The sequence below is a fragment of the Meles meles genome, chromosome 19 (assembly GCF_922984935.1).
Source record: "Meles meles chromosome 19, mMelMel3.1 paternal haplotype, whole genome shotgun sequence".
Lineage (NCBI taxonomy): Eukaryota > Metazoa > Chordata > Mammalia > Carnivora > Mustelidae > Meles > Meles meles.
This window is the reverse complement of record NC_060084.1, coordinates 17,442,758-17,459,730: the sequence shown is the minus strand read 5'-3', so window position 1 is coordinate 17,459,730 and position 16,973 is coordinate 17,442,758. Positions and strand designations below refer to the sequence as shown.

Here is a 16,973-nt window from a genome sequence, read left to right as displayed (position 1 = left end):
TTTGAAAAAGAAACTTCTTGGGTGAGGGTCTGGATATCCCTGCAGTTTTTAAAAACATAGTAATTGAGAAGGAAGCCTCTATATAAGGTCAAGATATCTGTTCCATTTAATTAAAAAAAGGTTGTTTTTTTTTTTTTTTTTAAGATTTTATTTATTTATTTGAAAGACAGAAATTACAAGTAGGCAGAGAGGCAGGCAGAGAGAGAGAGGAGGAAGCAGGCTCCCTGCCGAGCAGAGAGCCCGATGCGGGGCTCGATCCCAGGACCCTGGGATCATGACCTGAGCCGAAGGCAGAGGCTTTAACCCACTGAGCCACCCAGGCGCCCTAATAAAAGGTTTTTAACGGAGAACCTTAAACATGCACAAAAGAATGGATTAGTAGCCCCCCCCTTTTTTAAATTTTTTAAAGATTTTACTCATTTATTTGATCACAAGTAGGCAGAGAGGCAGGCAGAGAGAGAGGGAAGCGGGCTCCCCACTGAGCAGAGAGCTCAATGCGGGGCTTGATCCCAGGACCCTGGGCTCATGACCTGAGCTGAAGGCAGAGGCCCAACCCACTGAGCCACCCAGGTACCCCATCCCCTTTATTTTTGAAACATACATGTTATCCTGTTTTTTTAATCCTTGTTATTGAGGCAAATTTTCACAAAGTGAGTGCATCCGTCTTAAGTATATAGTTCGGTGAGTTTGGACACATGTAAACACATTTGTAATCTCTTTTGCAATCAGGACAGTAGAATGTCTGTATCACGCACATAGAGAGTCCTTCTGACGCTTTGCAGCCAGTTGCCTCCATATTACTGACCCTAGGCGCCCACTGCTGTGCTTTCTTCAGTACAGGTTAGAGCTCCCTTTTCTAGAATTTTGAGTAAGTGAAATTATCCATGTGTACTCTTTTGTGCCTGCTTTCTTTTCTGTAGCATGATGCCTTTGGGTTTCATTCACATTCTGTGGATCAAGAGTTCATTCTTTTCGTTGCTGAGTAGCACTCGTGTGGACGCCTTGGTTCACCTAATATACATGGGTAGTTTCCTGTTAGGTCTTTAGATTTACTGATCTTCTCTTTTGTGGTGTTTACTCTGCAAGGTACGTATGTCTAGTGAACTTTTTATTTCTGATACTGTATTTCTCGTCTCTGAATGTTTCCTTTGATTCTTTTTTATAATTCCCATTGTTCTTACATGTTTTTGTGGGTTTTTTAAGATTTTATTTATTAATTTGAGAGAGAGTGAGAGAGCACAAGCAGCAGGGGAGCAGCAGCAGAGGGAGAGGGAGAAGCAGGCTCCTCGCTGAGCAGGGAGTCCAATGTGGGGCTTTATCCCAGAACCCTAGGATCATGACCTGAGCCGAAGGCAGACACTTAACCCACTAATCCACCCAGGCGCTCCTGTGTGTTATTTTAAATAGTTACGTTATCTGTATTAGCTGCTTCAGTATTTTTTATCTTCTGCTTCCACTCTTCTGTCTTTTCTAGGTTTGTTCTTATGACTAATTCTTATCCTGGTTCTGGATGACATTTTTCTCTTTCACATGTCTAGTGATTTGTATTCGGATGCTGTGTATGTTGGCAGTTTTGCATTGCTGATTATCAGAGTTAATTGTCTTCCTTTAAAAGCTTTGTCTGCCTTGCAGTTGGGCTACTGACAGATCAGTTTGATCATTTCAGGGCTCGTGGTTTTTTTTTGTTTGTTTGTTTTAATTTGTTTTACCAGTGAGAGGGAGATGGGGCAGAGGAAGAGAAAGAAAATCACAAGCAGACTTCATACCCAGCATGGATCCTGACGTGGGGCTTGATCTCATGACCCTGAGATCATGACCTGAGCCAAAATCAGGCGGCTTAACCGACTGAGCCACCCAGGTGTTTGTTTCTAAGGGCTTGTTTCTAAGCTTTGTTGAAGCGGGGTTAGAATAGCTTTAAGTTGAGGTACCCTGAGTCAGGCTCTATGCTGGGTGTGGAGCCCTCTACAGATTCTCTCGCTCTCCCTCCTTCCTACTACCCCTCTGTCCCCACTCTCCAAAAACAAAAAGGAATAGCTTTAAGTCAGGGTTTGTTTTCTTTTTTAAAAATACTTTATTCTTAAAGATTTTTATTTTATTCTCTACACCCAACATGGGGCTCGAACTGACAACCCCAGGATCAAGAGTTGCAGGTTCCGCATACTGAGCCATGTGCCCTGTCAGGGCTTCTCAGCGGTGACATTCTTGACATTTTGGGCCTGATAATTCCTTGCTGGGAGGAGCTGTCTGCATACTGCAGGATGTTTGTCCCTGGCCTCTAACCAGTAGAAGCACCTAGTACCCTTCACCGCACCCCCCCACCTCCACCAGCCAGGCCCCGGTCATTGAGCCAACCAAAAAGGTCTCCAGACATTGCCAAATGGCCTGGGGGTGGGGGCAAAATCACCCTCCATTGAAAACCACTGTTCCATGACGATGTTGGTCGCACTAGGACCAACATGACTTTCATAGAGTCTCTCTGGGTTGCTGGCTGATCGGAACTAGAATGGTTCCCAGCCCTCTGTGAGCTCTGGAAATTGTTCAGTTTCTACCTAGATGGTATGGTCATCGTTTGCCAGGCTTTCTACAGTCTTGTCTTCTGTGTGTGTGAGTGTATTCAGCAAGAGGCTTCAGGGGAGCCCTGGTCAGATTCCCAAAGCCCCTTTTCTTTTCTTTTTTTAGATTTTATTTACTTATTTGACAGGAACAGCGAGAGAGGGAACACAAACAAGGGAGTGGAAGAGGGAGAAGCAGGCTCCTCATAGAGCAGAGAGCCTGATGCCGGGCTCGATCCCAGGGCCCTGGATCATGACCCCAGCCGAAGGCAGACATTTAACGCCCAGGCGCCCCCTGAAGCCCCTTTTCTATGTAGCATCCTCTCTGGTTCCTTACCTCAGCAAGACTGCCACATTCTGCCAGACTTCTTGCTTCCCATAGCAGTCTGGAAAGCACTTACTGGCAGAAAGCCAGAGCAGTGGTAGGGGTCACTTTGTTTCTCTTCTTGCAGAACAAACTGTTTCCTCTTTTTTTTTTTTAAGGTTTTTATTTATTTGTTTGACAGAGATCACAAGTAGGCGGGGAAGTGGTGGGGGCGGGCGGGGAGCAGACTCCCCGCAGAGGGGCTCGATCCCAGGACCCTGAGATCATGACCTGAGCCGAAGGCAGAGGCTTGAGCATTTGTGCCATCTGGTCATGTGGCAGAGACCTAGGAGGCAGTGGGGTACCCACGCTTCTCAAGCTCCCCATCCTCCTGGGGCTCCCTGCCCTCCTCAGGCTCCCCCCATAGCTCCTGCATTAGCACTCAGCATGCTAGCTAGCCACCAGGCTCTCAAGAGTGTTTGTGAAGATTCGGTGGACCATAAAGCTTTGTTTATTTGAAGCAAATTGGACAACACATCTTTTAAGTTACTTAATTGGCTTAAAAATTATTCAGGAGGTAGAATTGGCAGGGCTTGATGACTGATTGGACATAGGGTGACAGAGAGGGAGGAATCACGGATTCAGCTAAGGTTTGCTGACTGTTCCTGGGTGCTGGGCGTAGTTCTAGGCATTGGGGTAAAATGCCCAACAGAGCAGGCAGGGCTGCTGCTCTCCTGGAGCTGGTGAAGGATGGCCAGGTTTCAGGACCATGTGACTGGTGGTGCTGTCCACTGAGGCAGAGGCATGAGAAGGAGAAGCAGACATGTAGGTGTGGGGTGCAGTTTGGGACAGTGTATTTATGTTTGAGTTTGGCATGATAGCAGAGAGGGTGGGCAGTGGCCGTTGGGAGGGTGGTCTCTGTGCCAGGAGACAGGTATTTCTTGTCAGCTTCCTTTCATGACATGGAGCACAGGGCTGCTTTGTAGAAAGTGGGCAGCTCTTACCTTTGCTGTCCTAACCACCACCACCTAGAGCAGGTCTCATTACCCTTGTTGTACAGACGAGGTGACTGACAGTCAGCACTGAGGGTTCCGGGCCAGAAGGCGGGATCCAGGCTTGGGTCTTCATGACTAAAGGTTCAGGCTCTCTGTACTGCACCCTCCTTTGAGCCTCCTTAATGTTCTCTTTCCTTAAGTTGTCCACGAGACTCATCTTCTTTGTAGGGAGGATGAGTGGGCTTTGTCATATTGGAATTCATGCAGCTTTAGGAGTGTTCACAGCTAATTCTCTGTGATGAATAGCCCCTTTCAAAGTTAATTTTGTCTCTTGGCTCATTAAAAATTAAAATTGTAGAAGTAACATTACATTACATTACATTACATTACATTACAGAGGTTCAGGAAATAGAGTCAGCCAAAAGATCTCCCCTACTCCTACTATCCTAAACAACTATTACTTGGGGGCTCATCGTTTGGTAGCAAGAAACTTAATTTAGGGGGCTTTAGTGTAAGGAACTGGGGAATCCTGGATCTTGAAGTATGACTGGAATTACGCAGCCTCTCTAGCTTTGGTTTCCTCTGCCTCCATGAAGCCTAGAAATATTTGAAGGACTGATGTTCAGTTTTGCTTTTCAAATCATTTTTGCTAATATATTAATAGTTTGTTAATTTGTATCTCTCCAGTTGCTAATAATAATGAAACATTTTCCATATATTTGATTGATTAGTTTTTTTGTGATGAATTGTCTATTTGTATTTTTTTTTTTTTAAAGATTTTATTTATTTGACAGACAGAGATCACAAGGAGGCAGAGAGGCAGGCAGAGACAGAGAGAGGGGGAGGCAGGCTCCCCATTGAGCAGAGAGCCTGATGCGGGGCTCCATCCCAGGACCCTGGGATCATGACCTGAGCCGACGGCAGAGGCTTTAACCCACTGGGCCACCCAGGCACCCCGTCTATTTGTATTTTTGCCTGGTTTTCTTTTTGGGTGTTTATAGTTTTCTTACCAGTTCTGTGAGTCCCATGCAATATTAAACATACAGAAAAATTAAAAGAGTGGTATAGCAAGCATTGCATTCTCTTAACCAAGATTTACCAATGGTGGTATTTTGATGTGTGTTTACCAGTGGTAGTATTTTGATGTGTGTATGTCTATCAAAATGGGTTTTTTGGTGAGCCATTAGAAAGTTTCATGACGCTTCTAGATAACTTGAATGTATGGATGTGCTTTCAGCGTAATGAACTGTTCAACTTTTATCTTTCATGTATTTGCTGTCATTATTTTTTCTCATTGATCATTTGCTTCCGGCTCTGATGCCTTGTGTTTCTTAGATGGTGACATGCCATGCCGTGCCAATATCCTGATCACAGAGCTGTTTGATACAGAATTGATCGGAGAAGGAGCGCTGCCCTCCTATGAGCATGCGCACAGACATCTTGTGCAGGTAGGGACCTGGGGCCTCCCTCGGCTACATTGCTGTGCTCTCAGCTGACTTGCACAGGTCTCCTTGATGCTGCACGCTCTGCACAGCCTAAGCCCTCTGTATCCCCCTAGGATACCCTTGATTCCTGGGAGACTCTGCTTCTCCTTAATTAGGACTGTGGCTCTTACCAAGTCTTCGTAGGCTAGAGCTGAAAGGCAAGAAACTGTCTTCAACTTCAATTCAGCCAAGGTTCTTTAACTGTCCCCTGTGTATAAGGCATTCTAGCATCCTGGAAGAAAAACAAGACATCCTTCCTGTTTCTAAGACCCACACTGGTCAGGGATGGTACAGACTGGATGGGCCAGATGGAAAGGCCGACAGAAGCACCAGTAACATTTGTTTTAAGACTGGCAAATGAGGGCCAGGATGAGGAGATACAGGTATATAGAGAGAGGGTGAAACATGGAAAGGCCCTGAGGAGAAGGAGAGGTATCCCAGGTAGCAGACTTGTTCTCTGCATCAGTGGGAAGACCCCTCAGGCAGGCTTGTGAGCTGATGGTGGAAAGTCAGAGAGAGGGTGGAAGGCCTTGAATGCCAAGCCCTCTCACCACTCCAGGCGAAAGAATTTAGATAGTGATAATCTTTGGCAGTTTTTTGGGGAAGGGAGAGGCATGCTAACAATGTTATTGGAGACATTGGTCTTCCTTTTTTATGGATGCAAATGCCCCCAGAGGCAAAGGCCAGCTGGGAAGGTGTGAGTGTTTGCCTCTTTTGCTGCCACCTGTACTGTGGGCACCATCTGGGCGAGCCTGCAGCTGCCTCAGTCTGGGGCCCTGTGTGGGGGTTCTTGGTGTGGCCAGAGTGAAGAATGTGGCTCCTTCCAGGGCAGTTGGGGCCACAGGCCACGTTATTTACGCAGTCAATGTGTGATGGTGATCACACTGTGAGATGTCTCCTTTTCTCCAAAATGGAAGATGTTTTTATTGTAACTTTGGTAGTAATTATTTCTATTTCTCCACATTAAAGCCATGAACTAGATGAATCCCTAGAACAGAGAACACAAGGATATTTTAAATTACACTAGTATTGCCCAATTGGCCTTTCTCGAATTCATCTAATAATAAAGAAGGTGTGCAGGCAGCTGTCTGCAGTTTCCTTTCTCAGCTGGTCTGCGTAGCCAGGTGTCCCTTGTCTGTTCTAATCTCTGTCCTCATCTGCCCACCTTGTGTCTGAGCTGGAAAGAGTTACAGTTTTTCACAAAGGCTTGCGTTGCCTGTCCCTTTTCCTGCCCTGTTGGAGGTCATGCAGCCAGGATGCTGTATGTCTGACAGATAGTCCATGCAGTGGTGAGTAACCCAGTGATGGATCTAGGAGGTAAATTTACTGGGTGCCTTCATTTTGCCAGCCAGGGATATGAAGGTGTGCTCCCAAGCAGGCAGGTTGGTGAGCAGGGTCAGAGTACACTTGGAGGGTACGCCCCAATGGTGGTCAGTGGGGTGAGATCCTGCCTGCTGTGGTAGGAGAAGATGGGGAGCATCAAGGAAAATAAAGCTCGAGCAGAGTCAGTCTTGAAGAGTAATCAAGTGTTGGTGGGTCATACAGGGTCGTTCTCAGTGGAGGTCAGCATGCACAAAGATGGGAAGGTGAGCTGGTGCGGTGGGAGTTGTTGGCATTATGGGTAGTGTGGGAGGTGGGCTTAGAGCTGAGGCTGGAGGGCTGGGCAGGACTAGACTGAGACCGGCCACTGTGCAGTGTGGTGCCACAGGAGGGTTGTAAGCAGGGGTTGATACCAGGTTCAGGCAGGGAGGCGGGCACATGGAGAGCATTTGGGATGCTAGATCAGGGGTGGGAAGACTGGTTAGAAGGTGGTTGGAGTCATTCAGGCTCTGGGACTGAGGTGGGCCTCGGCTGAGACCAGAGAAATGGGCCTGGACAGGTAGCCTTGGGGAGGGGGGAGGTGGTCAAGACTTGGTAATTACTTAGATGTGGAGGCATCGAGGATGATGCCAGGGTTTGGGGCCTGGGAGACTGGATTGGATGGTGATGCTCCTTATTGAATGGGAAGATGGGACGAGGACCGGGCTCGGGCAGGAGGGGAAGAGGTGAACGTGATTTGTTTGGTTTAGGCAGAGTCTGAGCTACCTGAGGGTCAGACAGATAAGAGAGGACCAAGAGGCTTTCGGCTATGCAGTATTTGGTAAACGAAAACGGGCTGACTGACATCCCTCACAGCAGAGTGTGTAGATCGAGAGAGATGGGCCAGACCAGATCTGTGGGGAGTTCTCTCTCTTTGAAGGATGGGTAGGGGAAGCACAGCCTGTGAAGCAGCCAGTCGGGAGAACAGCGTTTCTCATCCAGAGCCATGCATGGAGACGTTTCTGGTGTCACAACTGAGAGGGGGATGTTATAGGCATCTTGTGGCTAGAGGCCAGGGATAGTCGTGAACACCATATGATGCACGGAACAGCCCCCATAGCAAAGGGTCATCTGACCAAAGAGGACTCTAGTATGGAGGCAGGGAAACCCCGTGCCTGTCATTTCCCTTCAGCAGCAGCTGTGAGTGTCCTCTTCATGGCTGGGCCCCTGCCTCCTGGTGCATAGAGGCTATCAGGTGAAGCACAGAGGTAGGACGGAAACCGGGTGAGCCACTGCAGCCAAAACCAAACAAGGGGAGTGGTTGGCAGTGCCTGGTGAGGCCAGGAGGTCAGGTCATCCGAGGGTGGACACTTACCCATTGTGCTGTGCGGTAAAAAGGTTCTGGGTCTGGGTGTGAGCTGCGCTGAAGAGAACTCGGAGCCCAGTGCCAGCATCACTGCTTAGCAGACTTGGACTCTTTGTGCAGAGTTGGTGTGGGAGTTAATGAGCATGATGACAATTAAGGATTATTTTTGAAGTATTTGAGAGTGTCATGTAGTTGGGAACTTACCTGACATAAATCATTTTAGGCATAATGTGTATTCTTTTTGAAATCTGGTTCCTTTTTTTCGCTTCCCCAAGGACATTAGGCTAAGAACAGTTCACCATCCTCATAGTGAGTGGGAAGGCGTTGGATGCTACTCAGCCGACCTGATATTAAGGAACAAGCCTCTTGATCAGTGAGAATTGCTGTGGGTTTGTTTTATAATACATCTACTGGTTTATTGTTCTCTTCTTTTGTTTTTGTAACAAACACTTAGGAAAACTGTGAAGCAGTGCCTCACAGGGCGACTGTCTATGCGCAGCTGGTGGAGTCCAGGAGGATGTGGTCGTGGAATAAGCTCTTTCCTGTCCGCGTTCAGACGGGCCACGGAGAACAGGTCATCGTCCCCCCCTTGGAACTGGAGAGCTGCCCCGGTGCCCCGTCTGTCTATGACATTCAGCTGAACCAGGTGTTGCCCACTGACTTCACTGCCCTCAGTGATGTGATGCCCATGTTCAGGTACCAAGGAGCCGGCCCAGCCAGTGGTGCTTTGAGATAATTTGGTGGAATTGGGGGCTTTAGAAGTTCTTCATGAGTGAGAAGGAAATCTAGCTGAGGTCACCTTCTGAAGGCGGGAGTCCGTTGCAAACAACTCTCGTTGCTGGCGATGTCACCGTAAAAGCTTAAAAATGGAGGATGTGAGCTTAAAATATGCTTAAGTTCCTGCATATTCTTCCACAGTGTGGACTTTAGCAAGCAAGTCAGTAGCTCGGCGGCCTGCCACAGCCGGCAGTTTGAACCTCTAGCATCTGGCCGAGCTCAGGTGGTTCTCTCCTGGTGGGACATTGAAATGGACCCTGAGGGGAAGATCAGGTGCACCATGGCCCCCTTCTGGGCACACTCAGACCCAGAGGAGCTCCAGGTAAGAAGAGGTAGGAGTTGAGCACGTTTTCAGGTAAATTAGGAAACTTGTCTGCTTTTGGTTGTGGGAAGGTAGCATGTTGAACCTTAGATTCACAGGGATTTAGAGACAGGAGGACTGTGTCAGGATTTTTTTTTTTTTTTAAGATTTTATTTATTTATATGACAGAATGAGAGAGAGAGAGAGAGAGAGTGTGCGCGCACGCGTGCACAAGAGGGCACAAGCAGGGGAGCGGCAGGCAGAGGGAGGGGGAGAAGCAGGCTCCCCGCTGAGTGTGGGGACACACACACACACACACACACACACACACACACGCCCTGTGACAGGCAGAGAGAGGGGGAGAAGTAGGCTCCCCGCTGTGGAGAGAGACAGACAGACAGACATACACACACACACATATACATATGCACACACGCACACACACCCCCGTCCCCACCATGGCCCTGAGCTCATGGCCTGAGACAAGCCAAGAGCTGGCCCCTTGACTGAGCCACCCAGGTACCAGTCAGAGAAGAGTTAAAACAACAGCACCAAAAAGGCAAGGGGACCCATGGTAAGCTAGAAAACAGACGTTCATGCACGGCACCAGCAGACGCGGGGCCGCAGGTGTTGCTTGCTCACACAGCGGTGCTCAGAACCACCCCCCAAGCCCCCATGGAACCCCACGGCCTCAGCTCAGCTTGGAATGGAGGACTGCGGTCTGAAGCCTCGTTTTCTGTGCCCTCAAAATCTCGTGTAGCTTAATAGAAAGTGGGCAGAGGATGTGAACTACAGAAAAGGAAATGCATGGTTTTTAACACGAAATGAGAAGCTGTTAAGCCTCACTTGTATGAGCAGTGCAGATGTAAACCTTTATTTTCCACCTGTTTGTGCTAAAGTTCAGGAAGGTTGGTGATGCGTCTGGGTAGGAGCCGTGGGGAAAGGCAGGCCCATGAACGTCAGAGCTTCTGTGCAGTGTGGGGAGACGCTGTTTGTCCCTGTGGGAAGGGACGCCACTTCTAGACGTTTAGGCTCTGGGTAAAGTTGCATAGGCATATAATGACGTGTGTGCCAGGATACTCGCTACAGCCCTGACTTAATGAAAAAGGACCAGAACACCCTAGAAGCCAGCAACAGGGGACTGGCGAAGTCTGTTGTCCTATATCCATTTAGAGGGTGAGGCAGGTCCCTAAGCACTGCTGGAGAACAGTCTCCAGGACAGTCATCAAATAAACACAAATAAGAGGTGCGCAGCAGTGTGTGGCGTGCCAGCATTCGTGTTATTTAAGACGAGAATATATGTGTTTGACTTTACGTGTGTGCTGGGTGTGTGCGAGAGTATCTTTGGAAGCATTTATAGAAATTGGTAAAAGTGGTCGCTTCTGGGAAGGGGGCTGGAGGTTAGGGGTGGAAAGGAAACTTAACTTTTCACTCCAAGACTGTTTTATATATTTTGAATTTTCTCTGATGTGCATGTATTGTCTACCCTCTATACACACACTCAAAGGGGGGTCCAAGTGGGAAAGCCGCTTCAGTGCTGAGAAGCCAAACCTTCCTTGAGGGGGCCTAAGGCAAACTCGGACGGAGCACAAGCTGACACCACGCAACCCCCACTCCCACCCCCAGGTGGGCTCTGTGTGACATTCCGCAGGCATTCCTGCCTTCGGAAAGCCAAGGGAAGGAAAAACAAATGATTAACTGATAGAGCTCTAGGACCTGAGTCTCCCTCAGTTTACAAAAGTCTTAGTGATTTACAAGAAAAAAGCATTCTTATCAATAAAACATTCTTATCAATAACCCAAATTCCAGCAGGAGACTCCCAGCGGTCTTAATGCTTTACTAGAGGAACAACAACCTTAACCTGACAATGCTGAGGTCTCCAGTATCTTGGAGGTCCTCGTAGGATATGAAAATCCTTTTGAAACTTCCCTTTTCCTTACCTTCCCCCAACTCCCAGGTATATAATCAGCCACCCCGCACCATCCGGGTGCCGCCCGCCGCTCTTTCTGCCCATGGCTTCTTTCGGCATGCTTTCATAAAAACACCATTTTGCACCAAAAGCGTCTCAAGAAGTCTTTCTTGGCCATTTGGCTCCAGACCCTACAACTTCACCAACATTTCCATGAAAACCATCCCTTCTCTACCTTGTAGGCTCTGTGCACCATTCTGTCTGTATTCTGTTGTTACCATTTGCTGGGCGCTGGATTTATCTCGACTGCTGGCCTGTTAGTTCTGGGTGTACATAGGGTGACACGAGGGAAAGGCCTGTGCTGCTCCCCTGCTCCCTGAGTTAGTGGTTAGGCCAAAGGGTCATGACGGCTGCAGGATTGCACAGGACTCCACCCTGGGCCTGTGAGGTCCCCCATCTCCCCTCTACCCTTCAGCTGCCTGGCCCTGGGTGGGCATGCCTCCAGGGAGTGCATATGAACTTCTCTGTGCACAGCCTAGTCTGTAGGCTGAGTGTGTGTTTGGAGGCGGGAGGGGGCTGGTCAGAACTCACCCACGGAATTGAGATAGACACCGGGCTGCTTGCTTCCTCTCCAGGAATGTGATGGATGTAAAATTAGCATAAGAATGTTAAATGCTAATACTTTCATTTGCATATTTTCACAGTGCTGCCCTTGTGGTTCTGGAATACAGGGTGAGGTTCAGTGGGGTGAGGTCCAGAACCCCTGAGCAAGAAATAATTCTTGAGACGTCTTTGGTGCAAAAAGGTAGTTTTATTAAAGCAAGGTGACAAGATCAGTGGACAGAAAGAGCTGCTTCCTCAGGGTCTTGAGGAGTGGTGATTAAATCCTTGGGAGTTGGGGGCAGTTAAGGAAAAGGGACGGTTCAAAAGAACTTTAATATGCTAAAAAGAACCCACCTATGAGATACATAACTTCACTGAACTGCTCTTGGTCTGAAATATATTCTAAGCCAACGGCCAGTGGGTTCAGTGAGCAGCCCTCAATTTAGCGTTAGGACCTGGGAGGCTGGTGTATGAGGACAGGGTGGTCAGGGAACTCGGAACCATAATCCAGGAGGGGTTGGGGAAGGCTTCTCTTGTCTTTGGGTCAGTTTGCATAATAAGGAAAAGAACAAGTTTTAGAGAATCAATTTTTTTCCTCGTTAGCATTTACTTATTCTATATCGTGTCTAGTTACATTGTCATTTTCTAACTATTATGTTCAAATAGACATTTTAGACACTTGGAAATGCCATTCACCTGCCTTTTGGTTAAATTCAGATCTGGGTAGGCAGAATGTGTTCCTGAAAAGTGGGGCTGGTGTCTGCCCCCAGTGCTTCAGGAGTCTCCCAGGGACCAAGTTTTTCTTAGTTCTGGCTGATAACAGAGAATGAGCACACACTCATCTCATCAGAATTGAGCCAGGCATCCACTTTTTAGGATGGTTCTTTGTTTTTTTAAAAAAAGGCTTAAAGATTATGAGAGTAATAACCCTCCTTCTGTAAAATAAAAAGGAGACCAAAATCACTCAGGGTCCTGTCACTGCAGAGAGCTCCCTTTTGATCTCTTTCCACAGACATGAGATTGTGGAGCTAGTTTCTGTTTTCATGCTGCGTGGAGTCTGCAGTTACCATCTTCAGTGCCTTCTCATATTCTGTATAAGGACTTGTAGATCCGTTTCTGAGCCACTGGACCTTTGGGTCAGTGCCAGTTTTTGCTAGTCTGGATCTGTAATAAGGGTGTTCATGTGAATATGGCTTTTTTCCTTTAGTTTTTCTTTACCTTTTTTTTTAAACTTTTCTTTTTCAGTATTCCAAGATTCATTGTTTATGTACTACGCCCAGTGCTCCATGCAATACATGTCCTCCTTAATCCCACCACCAGGCCTTCCCAGCCACCTCCTCCCCCAGAACCCTCAGTTTGTTTCTGTGTCCACAGTCTCTCATGGTTTGTCTCCCCCTCGGATTTCCCCCAGCTCCCTTCTCCTTTCCTTCACCCAGTGTCCTCTGTGGTACTCCTTATGCTTCACAAGTAAGTGAAACCATATGACAGTTGACTCTCTGCTTGACTTATTTCACTTAGCATAATCTTCTTCAGTCTCCTTTGGTTTTTCTTATCAAAGAATTTTGTATACAGGGCTTGTAGTGTCAAAAAGGATGAATGCAGCTTATTAAAAGTTGACTCTGGATCATCGTAAACTGTTTAGAATTTAAAGTAATTTAGAATAATTTAGTAATTTAGAGTAATACTAAATTTAGAGTATTCCAGGTCTTTAAAAACTATTTCATATTATTTTATTTTTATTTATTTATTTTTAAAATAAATGTACTGTACTAGGTGTGGAGCTCAACATAGGGCCTGAACTCATGATCCCGAGATTGTGAGTTGGAGTCTTACCAAGTGAGCCACCCAGGCTCCCCTAAAAATTTTAATTCAAAAGAATAAACAGAACAAGACCTTTCTGTACTATTTTCCCAACTTTTTATTTTGAAAAATTCTAAATCAACAGAATAAATGAAAATAAATACTGATACACCCTTTACTTAAATTTCCCAGTTGTTAACATTTGATATGTTTGTTTGTCTCTTCCCCCATCTTCCCTCTCTGCTTCCCTTCTCATTGCCTACACACGCACACGCACACGAGGTGGAGGCATGCATAAGTACACATGCACACACATGGGGTGGAGGCTGGAGTCCCCTGTCCTGAACCCCTCTTGAAGACCGCATTGCTTCCTTCTAAAGCCAGCAGCACTCTAGCAAGCTTTCTGGCCATTAGCCACTCACTTGAGAATTTTCCTCTTTATCTCTTTGACAAGAGTAGGCATCTGTAGTCCACAGCATGATCTCCCTGCAAGCGGGTTTGGGCTTGGATTTTGACTCCTGGATTAGAAACATTGCCCTTTCTGCAGCTTGGGGACAGTTGATTCTCCATTCCCTGTTTCAGTGGCGGGACCACTGGATGCAGTGTGTGTACTTCCTGCCACAAGAAGAGCCTGTTGTCCAAGGCTCAAGCCTCTTCCTGCTAGCCCACCACGACGACTACTGTGTATGGTACAGCCTCCAGAAGACCAGGTATGCCCCGAGTCTTATGGGCGGTGGGGTGTGCCCTGGGCCAGTGACACTGTGCGCTTCTGGAAGTTCACCTTATAAATCTTTTTTTTTTTTTTTTTTAAGATTTTATTTATTTATTTGACAGAGAGAGAGGTCACAAGTAGGCAGAGAGGCAGGCAGAGAGAGAGGAGGAAGCAGTCTCCCTGCAGAGCAGAGAGCCCGATGCGGGGCTCGATCCCAGGACCCTGAGATCATGACCTGAGCCGAAGGCAGCGGCTTAATCCACTGAGCCACCCAGGCGCCCCTGGAAGTTCACCTTATAAACCCTGTAGAGGCATGAGTGGGCAAGTTTGTGTCTGAACAGAGTGAGAGTAAGAAATAAGAGTGAAAGTTTCGTGACTGGATCTGTTAGCGTCCATTGTCATGTACTCAGAAGAGTTGCCCTGGTTGCAGGGCCCCCCATTTGGAAGAGACCTAGATGAGAAGACTTGAATTGAGGGGTCCTCTAACCTCTAATGCCCCTTTGCAAGCCCGTTCCTAGACTCGTGCCCTCTAGAGGATGTGGGTGTGCCCACCACCTTTACCGGGCAGATCCCTGAGCCATGGCTTCATGCCTGCCAGTGTCTAGCAGGTCATGCTCATCGTGTGTGTCTGTCTGTTCATTTCCTGGCCTAGCCCCGAAAAGAACGAGAGAGTCTCCCTACCACGACCCGTGTGCGACTGCCAAGCTCATCTGCTCTGGACCCGGCCTCGGTTTGGAGAGATCAATGATCAGGACAGAACTGAACGATACGTCCAGGCCCTGAGAACGGTCAGTGTGCAGCCCCTTGGCTGGTTATAGGCTAGAGAGAGTTGGTCCTATGGACCCCACCTCATTGTTTATTTATAGTTGGTTGGTTTTGATTTCTGTGCTTCCTGGTCTTCCGGCGGCTTCTCGTGAGCCCTCAGGTGGTGAGCCAGGGAGCATATTACCAGGCTTGTTCTCTACTCTCCTGTGAGAGCCTCTGTCTGGGAGCCTTACCTGGTCTCTGCCTAAACGTGTTGCCTTTGTGGTCCTAGCAGTTGCTGTGGGTGATCCCAGTGGATTCAGCAACCTCATCCTTCCTTTCATCTGCCTCCTTTCTAAAATTTTCTAGGGGCGCCTGGGTGGCTCAGTTATTAAGCGTCTGCCTTTGGTTCAGGTCATGATCTCGGGGTCCTGGGATCAAGCCCCACATCTGGCTCCCTGCTCTACGGGAAGCCCGTTTCTCCCTCTCCCCCTGCTTGTGTTCCCTCTTTTGCTCTCTCTCTGTCAAATAAATAAGTAAAATCTTCAGAAAATAATATTAATAAAAAATAAAAATAAATTAAATTTTCTGAAATACGAATCTGGTTGGGGCGCCTGGGTGGCTCAGTTGGTTAAGTGACTACCTTCAGCTCAGGTCATGTTCCTGGAGTCCCAGGACTGAATCCCACATTGGGCTCCCTACAGAGCAGGGAGTCTACTTCTCCCTCTGAGGGCTCCCCCTCCCTGGCTCGCTCTCTCATTCTCCCACTCATCCTCTCTCTCTCAAATAAATATAATCTTTAAATATATATATATATATATATATATATATATATATATACACACACACATATATGTATGTATGTATGAATGAATCAATGAATCTGGTTATATAACTCTCCTGCCTAAAAACACTTGTTCCCTGCTGCCTGTAGCTGTGGTCTCTTAGGCCAGGACCACACACAGGCTTTGGAGGGGAGTCTCTTGGGCCTCTTGGAAAATAATGTGTGCACATATGCAAATGGATGCATTTTTGCAGAAAGGGGTCCACACTGTCTTAAGTTTCTCTCCAAGGGTTCTGCGGCCTGTAAAGTAATCGCTGCCTTTGCTCAGTCACTTGAGGGACCCACAGCTGTCTGTGCTGTGACCAGAAAGGTCTGAGACTGGGAGGTGGCTCCCAGCAAGTGGGGCAGGTCTTCAGCTGGGCCTTGTAGGACAGCTTGAGGAGAGTCTTTCCTGACAGTGAGGTCTGGGTGGGGAGAGGTGGGTGAGGTGGGTACATTGGAGGGTGGGGGCTGCTACTGCTTGGCAAGCCTGACTGTGGGGACCCAAGAAGATCCAGCTGGGTGTTGAGGGTATAGAATCAGATCAAAGCATCACAGAGTGAGTTGGTGGAGTCAGGAGAAGGGAAGCATTTCTGTTAGTGCGCCAACAAGAATTTCTTGACCTACCGTAAGAAAACCTGTGTTGAGGTGGTTCTTCTCCCGCAGGTGCTGAAGCCGGACAGCGTGTGCCTTTGTGTCAGTGATGGCAGTCTGCTGTCCTTGCTGGCCCATCACCTTGGGGCAGAGCAGGTACCGGACAGGTGCCATTCTGCCGCCTTTCCGAAGGCGGCTCTTGAGTTTGAATATTACATGGTCTGGGTACATAGTTCTGTGACTCAAGCTCTTTGCAGAGCACAGCTGCCATGGGTGTGGGGACTTTGGGGTTGATCACCTCGGTGTGCAGACAGGAGTGAGGATGTAGCTTTCCCGTAGAGCTGCAGTTCCTGTGTCAGAGTCTGCACCTTGTAAGGGTCAGTGCGGCAAGGGGGGAGTGGTGCAGGGGCCGCTGGGTGGCTCAGTCAATGAAGCGTCTGCCTTCCACTCAGGTCATGATCCCAGAGTCCTGGGATCAAGCCTCCCTGCTCAGTGGGGTGTCTGCTTCTCCCTCTCCCTCTGTGTCGCCCCCTTCCCCCGCTCTCGCACCTCTCTCTCTCTCAAATGAAGTCTTTTGGGGGAGAAAAGGGGATGCTGTCCCCATGGGTAAAGCACAGGTAGACTTGGTTAGGTGGTACCTTCTGCCTTGGAATGATCTTGTTGATGTTTAATCTTTAATTTCTTTTTCTGTCAAGTGAATCTCCTACAAC

At 47.9% G+C, this 16,973-nt stretch overlaps 1 protein-coding gene across 3 annotated transcripts in view; it reads left to right on the top strand.

Annotated features, from left to right (window-relative positions):
• The window catches only part of PRMT7 (protein arginine methyltransferase 7), a 53,784-nt gene that overhangs the window by 21,171 nt on the left and 15,640 nt on the right, over nucleotides 1-16,973 (top strand). For all 3 annotated transcript variants that reach the window (XM_045988139.1, XM_045988140.1, XM_045988138.1), the window contains exons 6-11: nucleotides 5,187-5,299; nucleotides 8,455-8,696; nucleotides 8,919-9,099; nucleotides 13,973-14,100; nucleotides 14,755-14,890; nucleotides 16,336-16,419. In XM_045988139.1, the coding sequence (XP_045844095.1) occupies nucleotides 5,187-5,299; nucleotides 8,455-8,696; nucleotides 8,919-9,099; nucleotides 13,973-14,100; nucleotides 14,755-14,890; nucleotides 16,336-16,419 (884 nt within the window). The remainder of the gene's footprint in view (nucleotides 1-5,186; nucleotides 5,300-8,454; nucleotides 8,697-8,918; nucleotides 9,100-13,972; nucleotides 14,101-14,754; nucleotides 14,891-16,335; nucleotides 16,420-16,973) is intronic.